Genomic DNA, 14977 nt, shown 5'->3' with positions numbered 1-14977 from the left:
AATCCAATGCCCACCCATCCAGTTCCAATTTAAATTAATAATCTCATAAAAAACAGTATATATAAAAAACAGGCACACAGTCAATCAATCAACAAAACAACATGGGCAAGGGGGAGGTGTTTTAGTTCCCCCATGCCTGACGGCAAAGGTGGGTCTTAAGGAGTTTACGAAAGGCAGGGAGGGTGAGGGCAATCCTAATCTCAGGGGGGAGCTGGTTCCAGAGGGTCGGGGCCCCCACAGAGAAGGCTCTTCCCCTGGGTCCCGCCAGACGACATTGTTTAGTCGACGGGACCCGGAGAAGGCCAACTCTGTGGGACCTAACCGGTCGCTGGGATTCGTGCGGCAGGAGGCGGTCCCGAAGATATTCTGGTCCGGTGCCATGAAGGGCTTTATAGGTCATAACCAACACTTTGAATTGTGACCGGAAACTGATCGGCAGCCAATGCAGACTGCGGAGTGTTGGAGTGATATGGGCATACTTGGAGAAGCCCATAATTGCTCTCGCAGCTGCATTCTGCACGATCTGAAGTTTCTGAACACTTTTCAAAGGTAGCCCCATGTAGAGAGCGTTACAGTAGTCGAGCCTCGAGGTGATGAGGGCATGAGTGACTGTGAGCAATGACTCCCGGTCCAAATAGGGCCGCAACTGGCGCACCAGGCGAACCTGGGCAAACGCCCCCCTCGCCACAGCTGAAATGTGTTTTTCTAATGTGAGCTGTGGATCGAGGAGGACGCCCAAGTTGCGGACCCTCTCTGAGGGGGTCAATAATTCCCCCCCCAGGGTAATGGACGGACAGATAGAATTGTCCTTGGGAGGCAAAACCCACAGCCACTCCGTCTTGTCTGGGTTGAGTTTGAGTTTGTTGACACCCATCCAGGCCCCAACAGCCTCCAGGCACCGGCACATCACTTCCACTGCTTCGTTGACTGGACATGGGGTGGAGATGTACAACTGGGTATCATCGGCATATTGATGATACCTCACCCCATGCCCTTGGATGATCTCACCCAGCGGTTTCATGTAGATATTAAATAGCAGGGGGGAGGGGGACCGACCACTGAGGCACCCCACAAGGGAGAAACCTCGGGGTCGACCTCTGACCCCCCCTAACACCGACTGCGACCGACCGGAGAGGTAGGAGGAGAACCACTGAAGAACAGTGCCTCCCACTCCCAACCCCTCCAGCCGGCGCAGAAGGATACCATGGTCAATGGTATCGAAAGCCGCTGAGAGGTCAAGGAGCACCAGGACAGAGGACAAGCCCCTGTCCCGGGCCCGCCAGAGATCATCCATCAACGTGACCAAAGCAGTTTCCGTGCTGTAGCTGGGCCTGAATCCAGACTGCTGAGGACCTAGATAATCGGCTTCATCCAAGGACCGCTGGAGTTGAAGTGCCACCACCTTCTCAACAACCTTCCCCATGAAGGGAAGGTTGGAGACTGGACGGTAGTTATTAAGCACGGCTGGGTCCAGGGAAGGCTTCTTGAGGAGGGGGCGCACAACCGCCTCCTTATAAAGTGGTGGAAAGGACCCCCTCCCCAAGGAGGTGTTGACAATCTCCTGGACCCAGCTCCGTGTCACCCCTCGACTGGCCGAAACCAGCCAAGAGGGACACGGATCCAGTAAACAGGTGGCGGAACTCACAGCTCCAATGGCCTTGTCCACTTCATCAGGTGTCACCAAGTCAAACTCCTCCCAGACAGATGGACAAAGACGTTTAGCCCCAGTCACCTCGACTGACTCATTGTCAGTCGACTCTGTTTCACAATTGGAGTCGAGGTCCACTCGGATCCGGGCGATTTTATCAGCGAAAAACGTGTTAAAATCATCGGCACTACTCTGCAAGGGCTCCCCAACTCCCCTCTGATTAAGAAGGGAGCGGGTTACCCTAAACAGAGCGGCCGGGCGGGATTCCGCTGATGCAATCAAGGCGGCATGATACGCGCATCTTGCCGCCTTGAGCGCCACTTTGTAAGTCTTAATATGAGCTCTTACAAGTGTTCGATCGGATTCGGACTTACTCTTCCTCCATCGCTTCTCCAGACGTCTCTTCTGGCGCTTCAACACCCGGAGCTCCTCGTTGAACCATGGAGCTCTACGGGGTCTAGTGCCGCGGAGAGGTCGCAACGACGCAATCTGGTCAAGAGCCTCCCCTGCAGCCTTGTTCCAGGCCTCAGCAAGAGACTCTGCCGAACTGTGGACAAGTGTATCTGGAATAAACCCAAGCGCCATCTGGAAGCCTTCTGGATCCATCAGGCATCTGGGGCGGAACCTCCTAATTGGTTCCGCCTCCCTGCAGGGAAGGATTGGAGCCAGGAAGTTAAGCCGCAGTAGGAAATGATCTGACCACGACAAAGGCAACACTTCTAAGCCCCTTAATCTCAGATCATTACTCAGTTGCTCAGAGAGGAATATCATATCAGGTGCGTGCCCACCCTTGTGAGTCGGACCCTGAACTACTTGAGTCAGGTCCATGGCTGTCATGGTGGCCATGAACTCCTGTGCCAGTCCAGAGGAACCGCCGAGCGACGGCAGATTGAAGTCCCCCAGGACGATAAGTCCGGGGAACTCCACCGCCAGCCCGGCCACCTCCTCAAGCAGCACAGGCAGGGCTGTTGACACGCAGCTGGGAGGCAGGTACGTGAGTAACAAGCCCACCTGAACCCCTAAGTCCAACTTCACCAGGAGGGACTCGCAACCCGCAACCTCTGGAGCAATGAGCCTACGCAGGCCAAGACTCTCCCTGGCTATAATAGCCACTCCTCCCCCCCTTCCCTGGGGTCGAGGTTGGTGCCATACCCGAAACCCAGCTGGGCAAATTTCAGACAGAGGAACTCCTCCCTCCGGGCCCAGCCAGGTTTCGGTCACACAAGCCAGGTCGGCCTCCTCATCCAGGATCAGATCCCGGATGAGGAGAGCTTTATTTACCACCGACCTGGCATTGAGTAGCAACAACTTGAGCCCAGGGCCAGAATTACACTCATCACCAGTGCTTTGAGTTAAGCTCATGGAGCCTGAAGAAGGGATCGCTACTAAGCAGCGATTCCTCCTTCCCCTGGAACGGCTAGCTCCATGGCTTCCGCCATACCTGCCTCTCCCCAGCAAGACCGGGATATTTTGACCCTCTGCCACCCCAGAGATAAGTGTCCCCTCCCCTCCTGCCCCTCCAGCGTCAGGTGTGCCAAAAATTCCATTCATGTCATATTCATTCATTCCATACATATTATAATCCCTCCCACCCACTCCATTCCATCTATCACCCCCCTCCCATTCATTTTCATTCACAGTATTCCATTCATTCCAATAATTACTAAAATAGTCCCATTCATTCATGCCATCACTACCATCCTCCCATCCACTTAAAAATCCCCACAATAATTTAATTAAAAAGAGTTAATATAAAACTAATAGTTCATATTATTAAAATATTAATTATTAAAAACATAGATAAATATAAGTAATAAAAATAAAAATATAGGTAGAAGATATTGGTTGGTGTTGGCGTCTGGGGGGACCCAGACAGAACAATAACAAATCTAATAATTTACAATTTAAAATTTAAAGTAGTTAAGAAACCCCATTTTTAAGCAGACATACCTACAAACATACCATACATAAATTATATACCATTTCATTTCAAGTAAGTGAAGTAAAACATATGTAAAAGCAGGTGTGGCTCAAAGGCTATGTTGTGCCAAAATTTAACATTTCCAGATTATACTTGGGAAGTTTCACAACTCTTCTGAATTTAATTCTGGCTGATTAGGGTTTTTTTCCCCTTACATTTGAAATCTCCTTCAAATTTCCCTTTGTGTCAAATGTCAGTGCTATTTCTCCCCAGCAGCAAGACACACAGGTGTGTAATTTGCAACTAGTTATTAGCATCCATTCTTCACTGCTTCTTTTAAGACTCGTTCAAGTTTCTTCTGAACCTCCTTTTCATTTGTAAATTCTGCATCTAGTAACATCCCCCCATATTGTGCCTTTTGTCCAAGAAATGACTTGTAGGTGGATCTTCTCTGAAGAAAACTGCAGATAATAGGTGAAATACTTTCAGATACTCACATGATGGCAAAAGTACCAATCTGATGGGATCTTGCTCTTCACAAAGCAAACTTTTTTGTGATGCTTCACCCAGGTTGGAAGATAATATCATCAATTCCCTGGAAGGATCGACTTGAAAATCTAGACTATCACCCGGCTGTTAACAAACAAAGCTATTCCCAGTAAATTACAAGGAGTTAGTTTTAGAAAAACATTTAATTAACATGGGGCTGTTTTCAAAGCGGGGGTGTAAAAGACTGAGAGGGGAGAGCATTCTTGTGGAATGAATGTGGGAGAAACACATTTCAAGCAGCTCATCCTTCCAGTGTTTAATTGATAGACAGTCCAATGTAAAGGTGGTATTCTACTGGTTCCGATTAGTTTGGGTGAACTGGTAGCATTGACTGCGGGACCTGGACATAATGCTGCCCCATTTAGCTACGTTTTTGAGGCAAGGAACATGCAAGGAAAGTGCATAGATGAGTAAAATGCATATGCAGGAGGTTGTGCGCATGTGCAGAGGTGCATGCTCACATTTGCGAACCGATAGGAAAGGTAAGTGAATATCACCCCTGGTCCAATGGAATTAAGCTCTATCTGAAATGAAATATAGTTAGGCATTATCTCAGAATATAAGTAGTCCTCAACTTACAACAGTTCATTCATTGACCATTACAATGGTGCTGAAAAAACGTGATCCATGACCCTTTTTCACACTTACAACTTTTGCAGCATCTCCAAGGTCACTTGATCAAAATTCAGATGCTTGACAACTGGTTCACATTTATGACAGTTGCAGTGTCCCAGGGTCATGTGGTCACCTTTTGCAAACTTCAGACAAGCAAAGTCAATAGAGGAAGCCATATTTACTTAACAACCATGTTACTAACTGAACAACGCAGTGACTGACTTAACAACTGTGGCAAGGAATGTCATAAAGTGGGGTAAAACTCACTTAACAAGCAATCCACTTAGCAATGGAAACATTGGGCTCGGTTGTGGTCATAAATTGAGGATTACCTGTATTCATACAGAGGAGAAGACAGCTAAAATCTGACATCCTTAAAAAAAAGTTTGGTGGAAATAGTAGAGTTAAAGTGAAGGGGCTGAGGTCTTTTGCCCACAGGTCACAAGTGATATGAGTTCCAAATCTCCAAACAACGAACCCCTCAGGCTGGTTGAAATTGTTGCTTAGGAAGCAAGGAGAAGGAAGGAGAAGGAGAAGGAAGGAGAATACAGGATCCCCAATCATGTTTGGCTTTGACTTTATTTCTTCAGTCTACTTGTCATGTACTGGCCACCAACCAATGACATCTGTGGGAAAGCAACAATCTATGTTCTAGCATTTTAAAAAAATATATGTTTTGACATGTTTCAAATTTTAATTTCACTTCTTCACATTTTAGCTTGGGTTATCCAGAAAAAGTAATGGTCAAAGGACAGGGAGATAAACACTTTGCCACTGTGCTGTCACCATAGACAGAAAAAATGAGCTTGTATTAAGACCTGTTTCTTTAAGACATTGCATTAGGGGAATTGTAGTTAGATTGCACTCTGGGTAATGTAGTTTTACATGTGACCACATCTGTGTACAGTGATCCCTCGATTTTCGCGATCTCGATCTTCGCGAAACGCTATATCGCGATTTTTCAAAAAATAATAAATTAAAAATACGTGCGCGGTTTTTCCCGCCCGATGACATCACGCGTCACCACCAAACTGACGTCTACCATTGCTGGTTGGCCGAAATCTCGGCCAATCAGCTTTGACATTGCAATAAGTTTGCCCGGCAACGGTGATACAGCAAAATTTCAGCCAATCAGCGTTGTCATTGCAAACATTTCGCCCGGCAATGCTGATGGACAGAAATCTCGGCCAATCAGTGTTGTTTGCTCAGCGTGCTTTGCTTTGAAACTTTTGTAACTTTTGGAACTGTTGGAGCTGTTGGAACTTGTGAACACTTCTTGGAAGATGGCTCCTAAACGTTGCATGCGGAGTGGAGGCGGCGACGCTAAAAAGAGCAGGAAGATGCTGACAATTAAGGAGAAGATTGAACTTTTGGACATGCTGAAAGCGGGACGTTCTAATGTAGATGTTGGTCGGCATTATGGGATCAACGAATCGACTGTGCGATACATTCGGAAAGACGAAAAGAAGATAAGGCAAACTTCTCTGATAACATTCAACAAGGCTGCAAAAAGAATGGTGACGCCTAGAAACAAACGCCTTATGAAGATGGAAGCTGCTTTGTCCGTGTGGGTACAAGACTGCCGCAAAAAGAGCATTGCTTTGGATACGAACACTATACGAACCAAGGCGCAGCAACTGTACAACCGTCTTGCAGACACAGAAGGAGGCGATGCAGATGAGGGAAACCCAGGTGAGGGCTGGGGTTTTTTTTTCTGTCATTATTTAAGTGTTTTTCAAGGAAGGAGGGAAGGAGGGAGGGAGGGAAGGAAGGAGGGAGGGAAGGAAGGAGGGAAGGAAGGAAGGAAGGAGGGATGGAAGGAAGGAGGGAAGGAGGGAAGGAAGGAGGGAGGGAGGGATGGAAGGAGGGAGGGAGGGATGGAAGGAAGGAGGGAAGGAAGGAGGGAGGGATGGAAGGAGGGAGGGATGGATGGAAGGAAGGAGGGAAGGAAGGAGGGAGGGATGGAAGGAGGGACGGATGGAAGGAAGGAAGGAGGGAAGGAAGGAGGGATGGAAGGAGGGAGGGATGGAAGGAAGGAGGGAGGGAAGGAAGGAGGGAGGGAGGGATGGAAGGAGGGAGGGATGGAAGGAAGGAGGGAAGGAAGGAGGGATGGAAGGAGGGAGGGAGGGATGGAAGGAAGGAGGGAGGGATGGAAGGAGGGAGGGATGGAAGGAAGGAGGGAAGGAGGGATGGAAGGAGGGAGGGATGGAAGGAAGGAGGGAAGGAGGGAGGGAGGGATGGAAGGAGGGAGGGATGGAAGGAAGGAGGGAAGGAAGGAAGGAAGGAAGGAGGGATGGAAGGTGGGAGGGATGGAAGGAAGGAGGGAAGGAAGGAAGGAGGGAGGGAAGGAGGGAAGGAGGGAAGGAAGGAAGGACTGTATGCTTTCATTCAAGTCACTTCTCTCTCCCTTTCCTGTCATTCTCTGTAGATGAAGGTGCTGGTGACTCTGAAGACCCCCAGCCATCAACATCTTCTGCTTCTTCAGCCCCAGCCACATTCACAGCAAGCAAAGGGTGGTTCGAAAAATTTCAATGGCGCTATGGCCTGAAGAGTGTGTCATTGCATGGAGAAGCTGCCTCAGCAGATACAGGTGCAGCCGAAAACTTCGTCCAGCGCACATTTAAAGACCTAATTGCAGAAGGGGGCTACCTTCCAGAACAGGTGTTCAACATGGACGAAACAGGCCTGTTCTGGAAGAGGATGCCTTCACGGACTTTCTTGATGCAAGATGAAGCCAAAGCCCCTGGCTTTAAGGCCATGAAAGATCGGGTGACTTTGATCATGTGTGGGAATGCAGCAGGCTTTTTGATGAAGCCAGGGCTAATTTATAAGTCACGAAATCCAAGAGCCCTCAAGAACAGAAATAAGAATGCATTGCCAGTGTACTGGATGCATAATCCTAAAGCATGGATTACAAAAGCCCTCACGCGGGACTGGTTTCATCAGTGCTTCATCCCACAGGTGAAGGATTATTTGGCTGCCAAAGGACTCAATTTCAAAGTGCTTCTCCTAATGGACAATGCTGGAGGCCATGATGACCTGGCACATGAACATAATGGGGTGCAAGTCGAATTCTTGCCACCAAACACCACATCGCTTATCCAGCCGATGGGTCAAGGTGTTATCCGCGCATTTAAGGCACTGTACACACGCAATTCTCTTGGAAGCATCATGGAAGCAATGGATGCTGATGAAAACTTCACATTGAAGGCCTACTGGCGTCAGTACACAATTGCATCTTGTCTGAAGAACATTCAGAATGCCTTAATGGATATGAAGTCACAGACAATGAATGCCTGCTGGAGGAAATTGTGGCCAGAAGTGGTGCATGATTACAGGGATTTGCTCCCGAAGAAATTCAAGATGCTGCAGTCCAGAACTCTGTGAATCTGGCACAGGCACTGGGTGGAGAAGGCTTCGTTGACATGACACCAGAGGAAGTCAATGGTTTGCTTGATGAGCATGGCCTACCGCTGACAGACAGAGATCTGGAGGAGCTGACCAGGTCAGCGAGTGAAGAAGATGAGGAAGAGGAAGCTGAACAAGCTGAGGAAGAAGAAGATGTTGGCCTAACGCTTGAGTGGCTTGCAGAACTGAACAGAGCTGCTGCAAATGTACAACGCATGGTGGAACTTTGGGATCCCAACATGACTCGCTCTATACAATTTAAGGCCTCCCTTGACAACACCTTTGCACCATACAGAGCCATGTTAGCCAAGAAAAAGAAAATGCGCCAACAACTGCCCATAACTATGTTTGTCACAAAAACCACGAGGTCTGTCACACCATCACCTGCAGCGTCCATTGTAGACATGGTGATAGAAGAAGATCCCGAGTTATCCTAGTTATGCTAACCCCCCCAAAAAATGTAAAAATGTAAATAAAAATTGTTATTATTTCTATCAGGATGACTAAGTGTGTTATTCAATGTGTACAGTACAGGTACAGGTAGAGGTACAGTACAGTACAGTACAGTACATTAAGGGGATGGGAAATGGTAATTTGTGGGTTGAAAGTGTTGGGACTGAGTGGCATACAGAAGAATGAATGAACGACTGAGTGAATGAATGAAATTCAAACACAGGTGAGGGCTGGGGTTTTTTATTCTGTCATTGTTTAAGTGCTTTTTACGAAAGGAAGGAAGGAGGGAAGGAGAGAAGGGAAGGAAGGAGGGAAGGAAGGAGGGAAGGAAGGAAGGAGGGAGGGAGGGAAGGAGAGAAGGGAAGGAAGGAAGGAGGGAAGGAAGGAGGGAAGGAGGGAGGGAGGGAGGGAAGGAGAGAAGGGAAGGAAGGAGGGAAGGAGGGAGGGATGGAAGGAAGGAGGGATGGAAGGAGGGAGGGATGGAAGGAAGGAGGGAAGGAAGGAGGGAGGGAAGGAGGGAGGGATAGAAGGAAGGAGAGAAGGGAAGGAAGGAGGGAAGGAAGGAGGGAGGGAAGGAGAGAAGGGAAGGAAGGAGGGAAGGAAGGAGGGAAGGAAGGAGGGAAGGAGGGAGGGAGGGAAGGAGAGAAGGGAAGGAGGGAGGGAAGGAGGGATGGAAGGAGGGAGGGATGGAAGGAAGGAGGGAAGGAAGGAGGGAGAGAAGGAGGGAGGGAGGGAAGGGAAGGAAGGAGGGATGGAAGGAAGGAGGGAAGGAAGGAGAGAAGGAAGGAGGGAAGGAAGGAGGGAAGGAGGGAGGGATGGAAGGAAGGAGGGAAGGAAGGAGGGAGGGAAGGAGAGAAGGGAAGGAAGGAGGGAAGGAAGGAAAAAGCCGAGAAGCCGTTGCCACAAGCGCTGCTGAAGGAGGACTCGTGCCCCAAGAAAGCCAGTGAGAGGGACGAATCGGGCGGGCGGGGGGTAGCGGCGAGGAGCCCGGAGGCGCTGGGGGGGTGGCCGGCATGAAAAACAACCATTGCCAGCCTCTGAACTGTCGTCGCTCCACCATCTGCGCATGCGCGGCCATGGAAAAAAGGGCACGCATGCGCAGATGGTGTTTTTACTTCTGCACCGCTATATCGTGAAAAATCGATTATCACGAGGGGTCTTGGAACGGAACCCTCGCGATAATCGAGGGATCACTGTATTCCTATTGGCTCTGATTTAGGATGCGGAGTAATTGGAGAGAGCATTCCAGAGGGTTTTTTGTTATTCACTAAGCAAGCCAGCATGTAGAAGCAACATGTAGAACAGCATGAGGGCAGAGCTGGGGACGATTCAATCTCTTTTTTTACTCGTACAATGGGAAAGAATACACTGCAGAAGAATCGCATCATAACTGTGACTTATCCTGTGGATGCCTGTAATAAAATAATCTGTGATATCTCGCTGTGCTGAGTCTGGGAGAGCCCCCCATCTTGAACAGCAGAGCCACCACTCCTTCACCGAAACCTCTGAAGACTCTTTCCCAAATTCAAATGGGTGGATAACCTGAGGCTGACAGGCATTCGTGACACGGTTGCATGAGAGAGAAAGGGGATTAGTGATTTAAAAGGTACATAGAGGAATGTTGAGCCTCTACAAGGGTTAGGCTGTGTATACGATTTTGATTGATTCAGTCCTCCACCACCCAAGGGAAGGTTCATAGCCTTCAGTCTTGTCCTCCGTGTTGTCACTTTTTTGACAGATTATACCCTCCTGCCAAATTGTAATTAAAGAAAATAAAGAGTAGCATCCAATCCCCTGGCTGGAAAAAGATTTGGTCTGAGAGGGAAAGGAAATCACTCAGTGAAGAGTCCAGAGACAAGGCTTAAACAAGACGGTTCCTTTATTCAGCTCTTAAGACAAGTGACTATCAGCGGGAACACGTCTGGCTTTACATGGAGAGCAGCCGCTCTTTTATACTTTTGCGGCTCCCGCCAAAAGAGAACAGTCAGCGTCTGAGCCAATCAGGCGCGACTTCCGATTCTGCACAGAGACCGCGTTTTTTCATGGAACCAACTATTTACATAGGATTCAACACTCAGAAATTAGCTTAGTCGCTTTAAATTCTACTCACATAATATATACTGCTCAAAAAAATAAAGGGAACGCTTAAACAACAGAATATAACTCCAAGCAAATCAAACTTCTGTGAAATCAAACTGTCCACTTAGGAAGCAACACTGACTGGCAATCAATTTTATTTTGTTGTGAGCACATTCAACTTTGTACAGAACAAAGTATTCAGTGAGAATATTTCATTCATTCAGATCTAGGGTGTGTTATTTGAGTGTTCCCTTTATTTTTTTTTTAGCAGTGTACAGTGTTCCCTCGATTTTTGCGGGTTCAAACTTCGCGGAAAGTCTATACCACGGTTTTTCAAAAATATTAATTAAAAAATACTTTGCGGTTTTCCCCCCTATACCACAGTTTTTCCCACCCGATGATGTCATATGTCATCGCCAAATTTTCGTCCTCCTTTAATAAATATTTTTTAATAAACTTTAATAAATAAACATGGTGAGTAATAATCTAAATGGTTGTTAAGGGGATGGGAAATTGTAATTTAGGGATTTAAAGTGTTAAGGGAAGGCTTGTGATACTGTTCATAGCCAAAAATAGTGTATTTACTTCCGCATCTCTACTTCGCGGAAATTCGACTTTCGCGGGCGGTCTCGGAACACATCCCCCGCGAAAATTGAGGGAACACTGTATTTGTTTTAGTTTCTTTAGCCTCTCATGTTATAGCCCAGACTGTTTTGGAGATTACCTTGACCCTGGCACTATTTAGGAGTTATGAACAAAATTGAGCACAAGCAAATTAAGTTAAGGGTACAATTCATAGGTTTTAGAATTATCTTCATTTGGAAGAAAAGGCGCTGGTTGTAATTTCTAGCTGTCTTCATCATAGTTTAGACTTTGCCACCAAGATACTAGCTAGCTAGGCTTTTCGCCAAAGTATTGTTCTTGTTACATTTTCTTCCTTTCATCTGTTCCTACTCTTGCATTTCTTAGTGACTAGCTCAGCATTTTCAGTCCTGCTTGCCACATCAAGCAATATTTCCAGGTTCTTATCATCGCTTTGTATAAATTGAGTGAGGGAAAAATATTCCAGGGAAAACCACAGTGTTTTGATCTGATGTATTTAAATTAAAAATCATGTAGAATAAAGCAAATGACCACCTTGCCAACTCAACAAACTGTTGAGTTATCTCAAATATTTGATGTGTTTGCACCACTCCTTCACAAAGCAGGGAGAAAGAGAAAGATTTCAGGGTAATAATCAGAGCCCTTCCTTTTTGTTTAATGTGTTTCATATTTTGAGTATTTTAAACCTGCCTTGCAGGTGTCCCGCCTACCAAAGGTTAAAAAGTGCACTAAAATATTCAGCTGTATTTATTTAATGTCAAATTGTTCTGTGAAACAGGGTGGGTAGGGGAATTAAAAAGGGAAATATAGCTTCATTGAAAAATGATACTTCCACCATGTTCTAAAGGGTAGCTCATGATTTATCCAATATATATATATATATACATACATACATATATACATACATACATACATACATACATACATACATACATACAGTGGTACCTATAGATACGAACCCCTCGTCTTACGAACAACTCGTGATATGAACCCGGGGTTCAGAAAAATTTTGCCTCTTCTTACGAACTTTTTTCGAGTTACGAACCGGCGTTCGGGAGACAGCTGGGAAGCCACGCAGCTGTTTTAAAAGGTGACAGCCGGGCGGCGGGGCAAAATTTTTCTGAACCCCGGGTTCGGTTCGGGAGGTTGCTGGGAAGCCCCCCAGCCCGGCTGTGACCTTTTAAAACAGCCGCGCAGCTTCCCAGCTGTCTCCGAACGCCGAACGCGGAAGTTTGGGTTTGGTGTTCGGCTTCGGGAGACAGCTGGGAAGCCGCACAGCTGTTTTAAAAGGTGACAGCCGGGCTGGGTGGCTTCCCAGCACCCCCCCGAACCCCGAACTTTTGCCGAACCTCCGGGTTTGGGGTTCAGGGGGGTGCTGGGAAGCCACCCAGCCCGGCTGTCACCTTTTAAAACAGCGGCGCGGCTTCCCAGCAGCCTCCGAACGCCGAACGCCAAACCCGAACTTCCACGTTCGGCGTTCGGAGGCTGCTGGGAAGCCGCGCCGCTGTTTTAAAAGGTCACAGCCAGGCTGGGGGGCTTCCCAGCAACCTCCTGAACCCCGAACCCGGAAGTTCGGCAAAAGTTTGGCATTCGGAGGCTGCTGGGAAGCCCTGCCGCCCGGCTGTCACCTTTTAAAACAGCAGTTTTTTTGCGGGGGTTTTTTTTGGGTTGCATGGATTAATTGACTTTATATTGTTTCCTATTGGAAACAATGTTTCATCTTACGAACCTTTCGTCTTACGAACCTCCCCCTGGAACCAATTAGGTTCGTAAGACGAGGTATGACTGTGTGTATATATATATATATATATATAGCTCTCTGCTTTACAATGCAGAAGCTTCCCAGATCGAATCCCAGTAAAGAAAGGGTGTGGCTAGCTGATGAGGCCTAATAAGGCCGAAATGGATCTATCCTAGTCTCCCTTAATTTTAAAATTCCAGCTAAAAACATTTAACATATATATATATATATATATATATATATATATATATATATATATATATATATATATATATATATGTCACATGTTTGGGTTTTTTTGCTGAATTTGAAAATTAAGGGAGACTAGGATAGATCTATTTCGGCCTTATTTTGGCTACAGTATCCAATCCCTTCAGCTCTGCACCAGGGAAGGGTTCATTTCATTTATTGGATTTATTGGATTTATTGATAAGCCCTTTCCTAGTTTCCATAAAACCAAGGGGAGAGAGGACAAAGCATACTCAGGCTTGCAAGATTCAATTATTATAGCTTTATTTTTTTAAAAAATAGTCCTGATCTTGTTGACATTGATTTCCTAGTCTGGTCTACCATAAAGGGTTGATGTTATGTGTGGTGCATGTGTGTGTAGGTATGTACAATTCTGGTTTTGCTGATGACCTTGGGGCTGAAAAGGTAATCCATTCCTGTAATGGAAATACAGTGATGCCTCGTTTTTCGCAGGGGATGCGTTCAAAGACCACCCGTGAAAAACAAATTTCCGTGAAGCAGAGGAAAGATATTTTTAATGTATTTAATGAGTATTTGGACTTTTAAACCCAACCCTTTGCATTAAATAGTCTTTCTATAATGTTTCTCAGCTGGAACTACATGTGTTATCCTACCAGTTTCTTTAATAGAGTACAGTAGTACTGTAGAAAAATTTTATGAATTTTTAATGGATTTACATTTTTTAATGGATTTAATGGATTTAAACCCCCTTTGAAAACCCGTGAAGTAGCGAATCTGCAAAAGATGAACTGCGAAGTAGCGAGGGATTACGGTACTACTGTATTCCTCTAATATAAAATTTTACAGTCACAAATATAATTTATTAGATGATTAGGGTTGCCATATTGGAGAGGCTTAAATCAACTTGTTGTTTCACTGGTCATATGTGTGTGGATATTGATTTATGCATAATTTTTGTCATGTTCATGTAGTGTATCTTGTAGGTAGTTACCCTTTGAGAGCTGTATGCAACCAAATCTCATTTTAATGTATGCTGATTAGTGTACATTTAAAGTGACAATAATTATTCTATTCTGTCCTGTCCTGTCCTGGTCTGGTCTGATCTGATCCAGCCCGTTCCATTCCATTCCATTCTATTCTATTCATTCCTATTCCTATTTCATTCTAAGTGAAGTTTGCTTCCTTAATCTTTCTGCAAAAAAGGGGAAATAGGGTGATATCATAACATATAATCTCCCCAAATGCTGAGAATTACAAACTTGAATCATATGGTGTGTTATTTTCATCATGATGTCATGACTCATGGCGCATCATTTTGACATCATCATTACCTTTATTTTTCCTTTATGGAAGATAGACAGGTTGGAAATGTCTCTCAGACAAAACAATAATCATGGCTCATCATTTTATGGGACTCATTGTTCAGGAAGTCCATTTAACTTTATTTAAATAAGTAAATGCCTAAGAGGTAATCAACAGCCAAAGCTACATACATTGTCTTCCAATGTCTTTCTCAATAACAACTCCTGATTATTCTAAGCTTCCTTCATTATAGTAGCATAATTGAGAGGGAACAAGGAAATGCTCCAATCTTATGTTATAACTTCCTCTTAGAATTTAAGACTTGCTTCATGCCTTCTAGTATTTTGGAAACTGTTAAAGATAGAATGATCTACTTTCACATAACATTTCAGTAATGGTTCTTGCCATCACTATTTAACTAAAGTTAATTTCCTTTAACTTTAGTTAA

At 45.7% G+C, this 14977-nt stretch overlaps 1 protein-coding gene across 1 annotated transcript; it reads left to right on the top strand.

The window, feature by feature from the left end:
- The first annotated feature begins 6011 nt into the window (after nt 1-6011).
- LOC139158698 (tigger transposable element-derived protein 1-like) lies at nt 6012-8547 on the top strand. Its single transcript, XM_070736025.1, has 2 exons — nt 6012-6425; nt 7162-8547. The coding sequence occupies exons 1-2, from the start codon at nt 6017-6019 to the stop codon at nt 8118-8120; spliced, it is 1368 nt and encodes a 455-aa protein (XP_070592126.1). The 5' UTR covers nt 6012-6016; the 3' UTR covers nt 8121-8547.
- Nucleotides 8548-14977: the final 6430 nt, after the last annotated feature.

This window comes from Erythrolamprus reginae, chromosome 2, assembly GCF_031021105.1.
Source record: "Erythrolamprus reginae isolate rEryReg1 chromosome 2, rEryReg1.hap1, whole genome shotgun sequence".
NCBI lineage: Eukaryota > Metazoa > Chordata > Lepidosauria > Squamata > Dipsadidae > Erythrolamprus > Erythrolamprus reginae.
Note: the sequence above shows the minus strand (reverse complement) of the source record. Positions and strands in the feature narration are given on the sequence as shown.